Source organism: Eschscholzia californica, unplaced genomic scaffold (genome assembly GCF_041429995.1).
Source record: "Eschscholzia californica isolate CP2 unplaced genomic scaffold, dmEscCali1.0.p SCAF_4, whole genome shotgun sequence".
Classification (NCBI taxonomy): Eukaryota; Viridiplantae; Streptophyta; class Magnoliopsida; order Ranunculales; family Papaveraceae; genus Eschscholzia; species Eschscholzia californica.
In genome coordinates, this window is record NW_028238461.1 from 33,838,609 (window position 1) to 33,851,617 (window position 13,009).

The 13,009-nt window shown below is 40.8% G+C and overlaps 1 protein-coding gene and 1 pseudogene across 1 annotated transcript; both read left to right on the forward strand.

Annotated features, from left to right (window-relative positions):
• LOC147544239 (lysine-specific demethylase JMJ26-like) overlaps positions 1–9,688 on the forward strand; it is a 40,524-nt pseudogene extending 30,836 nt beyond the window's left edge.
• Positions 9,689–10,313: 625 nt separating this feature from the next.
• LOC147544240 (uncharacterized) lies at positions 10,314–11,258 on the forward strand. Its single transcript, XM_086635663.1, has one exon. The coding sequence runs from the start codon at positions 10,314–10,316 to the stop codon at positions 11,256–11,258; it is 945 nt and encodes a 314-aa protein (XP_086491789.1).
• The last annotated feature ends 1,751 nt before the right edge of the window (positions 11,259–13,009 follow it).

Below are 13,009 nucleotides of genomic sequence, written 5' to 3' on the forward strand. Positions count from 1 at the left end.
TTTAGTGGACGATTTTACTCGTTGCACTTGGATTTTTTTTAATGTCAAATAAATCCGACACTACTCAATTTCTCAAGAATTTTTCTAATTATATATCAACTCAATTTGATTCTTCCATCTCCAATTTACAATCCGGACAAGGAACGTTTCCTATTCCGAAAATTCAATCAATCCGATCTGATAATGGTATGGAATTTATGAATTATGAACTTCAATCATGGTTCCGTAAGAAGGGCATTATTCATCAAACTAGTTGCCCTCATACTCCTCAACAGAATGGCATCGTCGAAAGAAAACATCGACACATTCTGGAAGTAGCACGCTCCTTACGTCTTCAAGCCCATCTCCCAATTTCCTTTTGGGGTGAATGTGTTCTAACGGCAGTATATCTCATCAACAAATTGCCAACACCAACATTACAAGGCATTTCTCCTCATGAAAAACTCTTGGGTTCTCCTCCCAAATTTGACCATCTTCGGGTCTTTGGATGTCTATGCTTTACTAGACGTCCTTTGGTAAAAACAAAGTTAGATTCCCGAGCATCTCCGGGTATTTTTGTTGGCTATCCCCACAATCAAAAAGGATATCGCGTTTTCGACTTGAATTCTCGTAAAATAATCACCTCTCGTGATGTCCTTTTTTACGAAGACAAATTTCCGGTGTTGTCTAAACATCCGATCTCTTCTCCTCCTCCTTACCGACCGATGGTCTCCATCCACGATGATGATTCCTTTAATTTTCCGAGGACATCACCATCGGCTCCTCGTCAAGCATCTCATCAAGCGTCTGATGTGCCTATAGGCACTCCCTCACGGCTTTTCGGCTCTGTCCCTTCCGCTTCGAGTCAGCCCGACAGCGACTCCTCTTCGGGCACTCCTGGGCTCCTCACAGACCAAAGCCAGAGCCCGGCTCCCTCCTCCGTCAATCACGCACCCACATCTCTAGGGACGCCTCCTCCCGATGGTCCAATTCATCCTTCACGGCCATCCCGCAACCGCCGACCACCCACTCATCTCAATGACTACATCTGTCACTCTTACCCGGATTCTGGTGTGGTCTACCCTCTTACTCAATATCTAAATTTTGAACAATTCTCGGGTTCTCATCAAGTCTTTCTCAATTCGGTAATCACAACCGTTGAACCCACTTCTTTTTCTCAAGCCGTCAAATCACCTCATTGGTGTGAGGCAATGTCTAAAGAAATTGCCGCTTTAGAATCAAATAACACATGGACCATTACAGACCTCCCTTCTAGAAAAATGGCCATCGGATGTAAATGGGTCTACAAAATCAAATTCAAAGCCGATGGTTCCATTGAACGCTACAAAGCCCGTCTTGTAGCAAAAGGATACACACAAATCGAGGGTCTCGATTTTCATGACAACTTTGCCCCCGTCACAAAGTTAGTTACTGTACGCGTTCTTCTATCAATCGCGTCTATTAAAGGTTGGTCTCTCCACCAACTAGATGTAAATAATGCCTTTCTCCAAGGCGACCTCGATGAAGAGGTCTTCATGAAATTACCTCCCTGTTTCTCCAAACAGTGGGAGTCCAAAGTCTGTCGCCTTCAGAAATCTCTCTATGGCCTTAAACAGGCATCTCGTCAATGGTTCTCAAAATTTTCATCCGTCCTTATCAAGAAGGGTTTCACTCAATCCCTCTCTGACTATTCATTATTTTCTCTCTGCACATCTTTCGTACATCTATACGTTCTAGTTTACGTAGATGATATTGTCATCACTGGAAATGATGAATCTGCCATTTCCAAACTTAAATCCTTTCTCCACGCCACTTTCTCTCTCAAGGATTTGGGTCCTCTTAAATATTTTTTAGGGATCGAGGTCTCCCGATCCTCCAAAGGCATATTCCTTTGTCAACGCAAATATGCCCTTGACATCATTAAAGACTCTGGTCTTTCGGCATGTCGTCCTTCTCCTTTCCCAATGGAACAGAAACTTCGCCTCAGTCCTTCTGATGGTGATCCTCTTCCGGATCCCACCGTTTACAGACGGCTGATTGATCGTCTTCTCTATCTCACCGTAACACGTCCTGATATCTGTTATGCGGTCAATAATCTTAGTCAATTTCTACAAAAACCCAGCATTACTCACCTTGATGCTGCTCATCGGGTCCTTCGTTATGTCAAAGGATCCATTGGCCATGGCCTTCTTCTCTCTTCTTCCAGTTCTCTGCACATCACTAGATACTGTGACTCTGACTGGGCTGGATGCCCCTCCACTCTTCGTTCTACCACGGGTTACTTCACTATGTTGGGTTCTAGCCCTCTCTCTTGGAAATCCAAGAAACAACCAACGATTGCTAAATCTTCTGCTGAAGCAGAGTATCGTGCGCTAGCACATCTCACTAGTGAGCTTCAATGGCTGAAGTACCTTCTCAAAGATCTTGGCATCACACATTCTTCACCCATGACGGTTCACTGTGATAACAAAGCTGCTCTCCATATCGTCGATAACCCAGTCTTCCATGAACGAATAAAGCATATTGAGATTGATTGTCACTTCGTTCGGGAAAAGATCAAAGCAAATGTCAGCGCTCCTCGTTTCACACCAACTTCTGAACAACTAGTGGATATCTTTACCAAACCACTAGGAGCTGATGCATTCAAGACGATTATTGGCAAGTTGGGCCTCACGTCCCTTTCGGCTCCAACTTGAGGGGGAGTGTTAGAATATAGCAGTTTTGCTATTATGTAAAGTTGTTAATTATTGTAATATTCATGAATAGGGAAGTTTCCCAATATTCATGAATAGGGAAGTTTCCCATTATTCCTAAATTACTTCTATATGTAAATCCCTTGTAAACCTATAAATACTTGTGTAAATCAATGAATAAAACACACAGAGAATTCTTTCTCACATCTCTCTCTCTCTCACTCTCTCTCTCTCTCTCTCTGTGTTCAGTTAACTGTTATCTCAATTATTCAAGAGGTGATTTACCTCTTCACATGGTATAAGAGCCAATTCAATTTTTTTTAATAATCAATTTCTTCTATCATGACTACTACTGAAGTCGATTCTGGAGATTATACTCCTAATTCTGCACCTAATCCGGTGTTTGATGTTCATCATTCTGATTCACCAACTACAATTCTCATCACTCCATTGTTAACCGGAGATAACTATGCCTCCTGGTCAAGAGCCATGAAGATGGCTCTTCGGGCAAAAGATAAATTCGGGTTTGTAGATGGTTCTATTCCCAAACCCACTTCTCCAACTCAATTACACTCATGGGGAAGGTGTAATGATCTTGTTAGTAGTTGGATTATCAACTCCATTGCTCCGGATATTCGGTCTTCCGTTTTATACGATGAAAGTGCCGCCGATATTTGGCGTAATCTTTATGAAAGGTTTTTTCAAACCAATGCCCCAAAAATTTATCAATTGAAACGGGCAATTTCTTCCTTCAAACAAGAAGGACATGATGTATCCTCCTATTTTACTCAACTCAAATCTCTACAAGATGAGTTACAATCCCTTATGGTAATCGATCCATGTATTTGTGGTCAAGGGAAATCATTACTTGATCGTACTAATCAAGAACGTGCTATGGAATTTCTTCAAGGGCTTCATGACCGTTTTTCGGCAATTCGAAGTCAAGTTTTGTTAATGGACCCTTTTTCTTCAATCCTAAAGATTCATTCTCTTGTCAAACAAGAAGAAATCCAACAAAATATCATGGCCGCTACTTCCAATCCACCGGAAGCCGCCACCCTTGCAACATACAACAATGATCAACGAAATTTTCGAATGGAGAAACCAAACGCTCAACGTCCTAAACGAGCTCGTCCCTTTTGTGACTATTGTCAACAACATGGCCACGTCCGGGCTACATGTTATCAATTAAACGGTTATCCAAACCGTTCCAACTCGGGTGCTCGGCCAAATCGCCCACCACGACCGACCGGTCCACTTGCCGCCACCGTAACCGAGACGGTTGATCCTCCTACGAGAGCACCTCTAGCCACCTCATTAACTCAAGAGGAATATCAAGGTCTTCTTTCACTTCTCGATCACCAACGCCATTCTAACGGCACTTCCAATCCTACTCAAGGATCTACCGACGCAGGTATTAACTTTACAGGTATTCAATTCCTCTCTTCTCCTTGGGTTATTGATTCCGGTGCCGCCAAACATATATGTAGTTCTTTATCTCGTTTCTCACATTATGTTGATGCTCCACCTCAATGTTTTGTCCGTTTACCGGACGGTAAACGTATTCAAGTACGTCACATTGGAACGATGGTTTTCAATTCAAATTTAATTCTCAAAAACGTTTTACATGTTCCGGAATTTAAAATCAATTTAATTTCTGTCTCCCAACTCACCAATTTTCTTCGATGTTTAGTAACATTCGATTTTTCTTCATGTGTCTTTCAGGATCCAGTGACGAAAACGAGGATTGGACTTGGTGATCTCCATGAAGGACTATACTTTCTCCGCACAGATATTAGGATTTGTTTCTTTTCAATTTCTAGTAATAGTCTATATAATAAAGATGTTTCCGATATTTGGCATTCGCGCCTCGGACATCCTTCTTCTTCTATTTTTAAGTCTTTAATTTCAAGAACTCAATGTATGAAATCAGTTTCATTCAATAAAAATGCGTGCGAAATTTGTCCCTTGTCCAAATTTACACGTTTATCTTTTCCGTTAAGCAATTCTACTTCTTCTCGTCCCTTTGAATTAATTCATGCGGATTTATGGGGACCTTTCTCCGTCCCCTCAAACTCTGGTTGTCGTTATTTCTTAACTTTAGTGGACGATTTTACTCGTTGCACTTGGATTTTTTTTAATGTCAAATAAATCCGACACTACTCAATTTCTCAAGAATTTTTCTAATTATATATCAACTCAATTTGATTCTTCCATCTCCAATTTACAATCCGGACAAGGAACGTTTCCTATTCCGAAAATTCAATCAATCCGATCTGATAATGGTATGGAATTTATGAATTATGAACTTCAATCATGGTTCCGTAAGAAGGGCATTATTCATCAAACTAGTTGCCCTCATACTCCTCAACAGAATGGCATCGTCGAAAGAAAACATCGACACATTCTGGAAGTAGCACGCTCCTTACGTCTTCAAGCCCATCTCCCAATTTCCTTTTGGGGTGAATGTGTTCTAACGGCAGTATATCTCATCAACAAATTGCCAACACCAACATTACAAGGCATTTCTCCTCATGAAAAACTCTTGGGTTCTCCTCCCAAATTTGACCATCTTCGGGTCTTTGGATGTCTATGCTTTACTAGACGTCCTTTGGTAAAAACAAAGTTAGATTCCCGAGCATCTCCGGGTATTTTTGTTGGCTATCCCCACAATCAAAAAGGATATCGCGTTTTCGACTTGAATTCTCGTAAAATAATCACCTCTCGTGATGTCCTTTTTTACGAAGACAAATTTCCGGTGTTGTCTAAACATCCGATCTCTTCTCCTCCTCCTTACCGACCGATGGTCTCCATCCACGATGATGATTCCTTTAATTTTCCGAGGACATCACCATCGGCTCCTCGTCAAGCATCTCATCAAGCGTCTGATGTGCCTATAGGCACTCCCTCACGGCTTTTCGGCTCTGTCCCTTCCGCTTCGAGTCAGCCCGACAGCGACTCCTCTTCGGGCACTCCTGGGCTCCTCACAGACCAAAGCCAGAGCCCGGCTCCCTCCTCCGTCAATCACGCACCCACATCTCTAGGGACGCCTCCTCCCGATGGTCCAATTCATCCTTCACGGCCATCCCGCAACCGCCGACCACCCACTCATCTCAATGACTACATCTGTCACTCTTACCCGGATTCTGGTGTGGTCTACCCTCTTACTCAATATCTAAATTTTGAACAATTCTCGGGTTCTCATCAAGTCTTTCTCAATTCGGTAATCACAACCGTTGAACCCACTTCTTTTTCTCAAGCCGTCAAATCACCTCATTGGTGTGAGGCAATGTCTAAAGAAATTGCCGCTTTAGAATCAAATAACACATGGACCATTACAGACCTCCCTTCTAGAAAAATGGCCATCGGATGTAAATGGGTCTACAAAATCAAATTCAAAGCCGATGGTTCCATTGAACGCTACAAAGCCCGTCTTGTAGCAAAAGGATACACACAAATCGAGGGTCTCGATTTTCATGACAACTTTGCCCCCGTCACAAAGTTAGTTACTGTACGCGTTCTTCTATCAATCGCGTCTATTAAAGGTTGGTCTCTCCACCAACTAGATGTAAATAATGCCTTTCTCCAAGGCGACCTCGATGAAGAGGTCTTCATGAAATTACCTCCCTGTTTCTCCAAACAGTGGGAGTCCAAAGTCTGTCGCCTTCAGAAATCTCTCTATGGCCTTAAACAGGCATCTCGTCAATGGTTCTCAAAATTTTCATCCGTCCTTATCAAGAAGGGTTTCACTCAATCCCTCTCTGACTATTCATTATTTTCTCTCTGCACATCTTTCGTACATCTATACGTTCTAGTTTACGTAGATGATATTGTCATCACTGGAAATGATGAATCTGCCATTTCCAAACTTAAATCCTTTCTCCACGCCACTTTCTCTCTCAAGGATTTGGGTCCTCTTAAATATTTTTTAGGGATCGAGGTCTCCCGATCCTCCAAAGGCATATTCCTTTGTCAACGCAAATATGCCCTTGACATCATTAAAGACTCTGGTCTTTCGGCATGTCGTCCTTCTCCTTTCCCAATGGAACAGAAACTTCGCCTCAGTCCTTCTGATGGTGATCCTCTTCCGGATCCCACCGTTTACAGACGGCTGATTGATCGTCTTCTCTATCTCACCGTAACACGTCCTGATATCTGTTATGCGGTCAATAATCTTAGTCAATTTCTACAAAAACCCAGCATTACTCACCTTGATGCTGCTCATCGGGTCCTTCGTTATGTCAAAGGATCCATTGGCCATGGCCTTCTTCTCTCTTCTTCCAGTTCTCTGCACATCACTAGATACTGTGACTCTGACTGGGCTGGATGCCCCTCCACTCTTCGTTCTACCACGGGTTACTTCACTATGTTGGGTTCTAGCCCTCTCTCTTGGAAATCCAAGAAACAACCAACGATTGCTAAATCTTCTGCTGAAGCAGAGTATCGTGCGCTAGCACATCTCACTAGTGAGCTTCAATGGCTGAAGTACCTTCTCAAAGATCTTGGCATCACACATTCTTCACCCATGACGGTTCACTGTGATAACAAAGCTGCTCTCCATATCGTCGATAACCCAGTCTTCCATGAACGAATAAAGCATATTGAGATTGATTGTCACTTCGTTCGGGAAAAGATCAAAGCAAATGTCAGCGCTCCTCGTTTCACACCAACTTCTGAACAACTAGTGGATATCTTTACCAAACCACTAGGAGCTGATGCATTCAAGACGATTATTGGCAAGTTGGGCCTCACGTCCCTTTCGGCTCCAACTTGAGGGGGAGTGTTAGAATATAGCAGTTTTGCTATTATGTAAAGTTGTTAATTATTGTAATATTCATGAATAGGGAAGTTTCCCAATATTCATGAATAGGGAAGTTTCCCATTATTCCTAAATTACTTCTATATGTAAATCCCTTGTAAACCTATAAATACTTGTGTAAATCAATGAATAAAACACACAGAGAATTCTTTCTCACATCTCTCTCTCTCTCTCTCTCTCTCCCCCCCTCTCTCTGTGTTCAGTTAACTGTTATCTCAATTATTCAAGAGGTGATTTACCTCTTCACAATAAGCACGATAACCGCCTAAGCTAAACCAATAATTAAAGGGGCCTCAAGCCCAACAACATAGTGCCTAAAGCCCGACAAGCTTATTATTATTTTATATTATGTTTTCACTCCTCTGAAAATCAATAACCATGGATTCCACCAAGAGCGGAGCCAGGAATTGAACCCATACCGGACTAGCCTAAATTTTTTCGAATCAAATTCTTCTTACAGTAAGTATAGGTCGAGTTTTTTCCTTCCTTTGGATACTTAAAGGATCTACGGGCATACAATTTTTGGAGAAGACCCAACTTAATTATCTTGACAATACTTAATACTTTAGAAGAACACTTCGGATTTGCTGTCCAAACTTAGAATCAAAAGAAACGGACAAATCGAAACTTTTAGATGAATGCTAGTGTAAGTACTCAGAATGGGTTCAACAAAAAAAAAATACTCGAAATGGTTGAAATTGGGGGCACCCAATACACATTTTTAATCACAAAAAGTAGTCAAATATCAGATCACATAGGATTTTCTATAGATGATTAGTAATCAGAAAAAGTGTAAAAGAATTCTTAGCCAAGTGTTTCTAGATGTAGGGTTTTATTTAAGCAATGAAGAATATGAGGATTCAATTTGGAGAAGAAGAAATGTTGTCTTTCATGGATTTATTATTAATCAGAAACATATAGAGTTGCTAAAATTCTATATGATCTAATGGTATACTTGAGTGTCAAATTTTCAGCAACTTTCTTTTGATTAACATCACTACATGTACTAATGGTGGTGATGGCACACAAAATTAGATAGATAGAGAGAGAGAGAAAATTTTCTCACAGATGATAAAAGGTTGGAATCCTAGATCTACTTAGTTATTTCAGACTCATCATCAAAATTATAGACATAATAATGCTTAAAGAAACATTGCTTACCTAGATAGTAGATAATCAAGTGTTAATCACTGATTAGTTGATTTATGGTTTTTATTTACAAAATAAAAGATGAAGAACCCTAGATTTCACTTTGAATCTTTAATTTATATAACCATTAGAAAGAGATAATAATGTTAGGGAAGCAGAGAAGGGAAAACTGATAAAGTTGTGAAGATCTCTCAGTCATATTCAAGATTTGATCTCTCTATCTTTCTCTTCGATTGGAATGAAGTCGCCCACGGCTCTTTCTCTCTCTAGTTCTTCCTTCTTAGCCGAGATATGTAAAACAGAAAGAAAGAAAAAAAAAAAAAAAAAACCTGGCTTGCTTTACTAAATTGACCATATCCCTTTGACAATTTAATAGAACTACCCCTGGCTTTAGCTAGGGATAGTCTACTAGTGGCTCCGCCCTTGGATTCCACTCCTCTGAAAATCGAACCTGGGACCTCCAGGGTTTTCAAGTTTATATTAACGCTATCACCCACTTGGGCAACCAAGAGTTGACATAAAATTGTTAGTTTAAACATTGTTATTCAAGACATCAGGAGTCAGGAAACAATTCATTAAATTATGTTTTCTGTCCTGTTGATGAAATATACTTCTCCGACCAAATCAGTTTGCTACTGTCATTTGTGATAGACTTCACGACTTTAACTAACTTTTATTAGTTCCCAACAGGTGAAGAAAATGATCCTCCATGCCATCAACAAAGCTGTGAATAATCTGGAAGTGCATCTCAAGTAAGTCACTCTGAACCTATGGTTTTGCCATGAACTTCAAACCAATGTGGCATACATAGTTCTATGATCCAAAACCCAGTTTGTGAATCAACTTTATTTTATTCAACCATGGAATTAATGATGTTTTAATCTTAGTTCTGACTCTAAGATGATTTTTAAGGTATGATAAAGCGGTTACGAATCGTTTCAATTAGAAAGTTTTGAGTAGTAATCCTGGAACCACATACTGAATTCAAGAATGTTTTCTTTACATTTTCAGGTACGAGGATGAGGCTAAGAAACAGTCAGTCGTATGACGCATAATTTTCTTAATCTGTTAATACTAGAAGAACATGAAGACTTGAAGAACAACTAACTATTAGAATCAAGTACAGAATTAAACACGAAACTGTATAGAAGAAGAGTAAAGGATAATTAACAGAAAGTAGAAAGATATAGTAACTTTTTTGTGAGCAACAAAGAATTCCTCTTATGGTTTCAAAATTGTAAAACTTATACTACAGCATATTTATGTGTTGATTTTCAGACTATTAGAGTCAACGATATGGATCGGTCACCCGATCCATATACACAACCGACCGACCCGGTCGGACAAAGGGGAACCGGCCCCACCCGGTGGAAAACTCCAGAAGACTCCTATTGTATTTATGATTAACATCAATCTTTGTAATCTCTATCCTAGATTTACCCTAATACTGTATCCCATAAGTCTATAAATACTCGTAACCTATTTTGTTATTAATACATAAGAGAAACATTAATCTCTACATAGCTTCTTCTTTACCATTAAGTTATTATCTTTCATTGTTCGACTAACATTCGGACTATCGAAGAGATAGTTCTCACATGGTATCAGAGCCACACGTTTTTTTTTCTTTTACAAAAACGTTTTTTTTCTTCTCTTTCTCTATTTTATTCATCATGTCTGCACCTACTGAATCTGCTTCGGATTACTCTCCCACCACTCCTATGCATTCTTCCGCAATTTTTGACATTCATCATAGTGATTCAACTACCACTATTCTGATCACTCCTCTTCTTTCCGGAGATAACTATGCCTCCTGGTCAAGAGGAATGAAGATGGCTCTAAGAGCTAAAGATAAGTTTGGTTTCGTCGATGGTTCAATTTCTAAACCGACGACCCCCATTGATTTACATGCATGGGAGAGATGTAATGATCTCGTATCCAGTTGGATAGTCAACTCAGTTTCTCCTGATATTCGTCAATCAATTTTATACGATGAATCTGCTGCTGACATATGGAAAAATCTTTATGACAGATTTCATCAAACCAATGCACCTAAGATTTTTCAATTGAAACGTGCAATCTCTACACTGAGACAAGACGGTTCTGACGTCTCTACTTATTTCACTCATCTCAAGTCTCACCAAGATGAGCTCCAATCTCTTCTCACTGTAGAACCGTCTTTATGTGGTCACGGTAAAGCTATGATTGAACGATTGAATCAAGATCGGGCCATGGAGTTTCTTCAAGGACTCCATGACCGTTTTGCTGCGATCCGTAGCCAGATTCTTCTAATGGATCCCTTCCCATCGGTTCTAAAGATTCACAGTATGGTTAAACAGGAAGAGATCCAACAGAATCTTACCAACTCGGATCTCGCCGTATCTGACGCCGCCACACTCGCCGTCGGCAATCGATCCGATCGTTATGATCGGCAAGATCGCCCTCGGCCGAAGCGAACTCGGCCATATTGCGAGAACTGCCATCAGCTCGGTCACGTGAAGGACACATGCTACAAGTTGCATGGATATCCCCCACGTAACCGTCCCAATCAGCTCGTTCGGTCATTACTGGATCGGTTTCTGACCCGTCACAGGGGGTGCCTGCAGCAACGTCTATGACACAGGATCAGTACCACCATCTCGTCAGGTTATTCGAGCACAACAATCCAGCTGTTGGTTCTGCCTCTACAGGCACCTCCGACCCACTTGTCAACCTAACAGGTATAACCCCTTATCTCCTTCTATGGGTCGTGGATTCCGGCGTCGCTAGGAATATATGTGCTACTCTATCATCTTTTACTTCTTATACTACGGCACCATCTAATTATTATGTTCGTTTACCGGATGGTTCACGTTCACGCGTTCTTCATATTGGATCCATTCCTTTTACTAAGGATTTCTCTCTTGTTAATGTCTTACATATACCGACTTTTAAGTTTAATCTTATTTCGATTTCACAAACCACAAAATCTCTCAATTGTAATGTTTTATTTACAAAATCATCTTGTGTTTTTCAGGATCCATTGACAACAAGGACGATTGGACTTGGTGATCTTCAAGATGGACTCTACTACTTACGCACGGAACCTAGGATTTTATCTTCTTTTCCTTCTAGTAATTCTAGTTGTTTTAATTTATGGCATTGGCGACTTGGCCATCCTTCTTTAGAGCGTTTATCTTTTATTTCTACTAAATATCCATGTATTAAGAGTGGATTAATAAATAAAGTTCCGTATGATGTGTGTTCTATCTCTAAACAACCTCGACTTTCCTTTTCTACTAGTTTGTCTATATCTTCACGTCCTTTTGAACTAGTACATGCCGACATTTGGGGCCCTTTTAATATACCGTCTACTTCCGGTTGTCGCTACTTTTTGACATTAGTAGATGATTTTTCTAGATGTACTTGGCTTTATCTCATGCACTCGAAATCGGAAACTTTTAAATTAATTTCCAAATTTGTCAATTACACAATAAATCAATTCAACACTAACATTACTAATATGTGTTCGGGTAGTGGTACTCTTCTTTCTCCCTCTTTACAAACGTTACGATCCGATAACGGTTCTGAATTTCTATCCCATGAAATCCAAACCTTTTTTAACGATAAAGGAATTATACATCAAAGGAGTTATGTTTACACTCCCCAACAAAATGGGGTTGTCGAGAGAAAACATCGACACATCCTTGATGTGGCTAGGGCACTTCGTTTTCAAGCCCATTTACCACTTAAATTTTGGGGAGAATGCGTCCTCACGGCCGTGTATTTAATTAATAAAATTCCGACTCCCATCCTCAATGGTCGATCCCCACATGAAGTCCTCATTGGTTCCCCACCCTATCTCGATCACCTTCGCGTTTTTGGTTGTCTTTGCTATGCACACAACACAAATATCCGTCATAAAATGGACGCTCATGCTTCTCCTGGAATATTCATCGGCTATCCCTACGCCCAAAAAGGCTATCGAATCTACGATTTGAAAAGCCATAAGATTTATACATCTCGAAATGTCACGTTCCAAGAAACACGATTTCCGTTTCTGACCATCAAACAGCCGACGTCTCCTGTCCACACGCCGTTCATGAACATTCCGGACGACGGATCATTCTCTTTCCCTCCACCGCCGACTGGACAAAACCCGCAGTCCCTTGGTCGTTCTCTACAGACACTCCTGGACTCAATTCCAGGAGGCCCGAACAAACAACCTGCTGATCTGTCTCTGCAGGCACCCACCGATCAACTGCCTGTTGATCGGTCACTGCAGGCACCCCCCGATCAGCAGGCTATTGATACACCTCTGCGGGCACCCTCCGTCTCGGTCTCTCCTTCTTCGGTACCAACGGACCAGGTACATGATGAATTGGTTGAT

Bases quoted from the DNA above. Each gene is read 5' to 3' on its own strand.
- LOC147544240 (XM_086635663.1), top strand. From the start codon at position 10,314: ATGTCTGCACCTACTGAATCTGCTTCGGATTACTCTCCCACCACTCCT.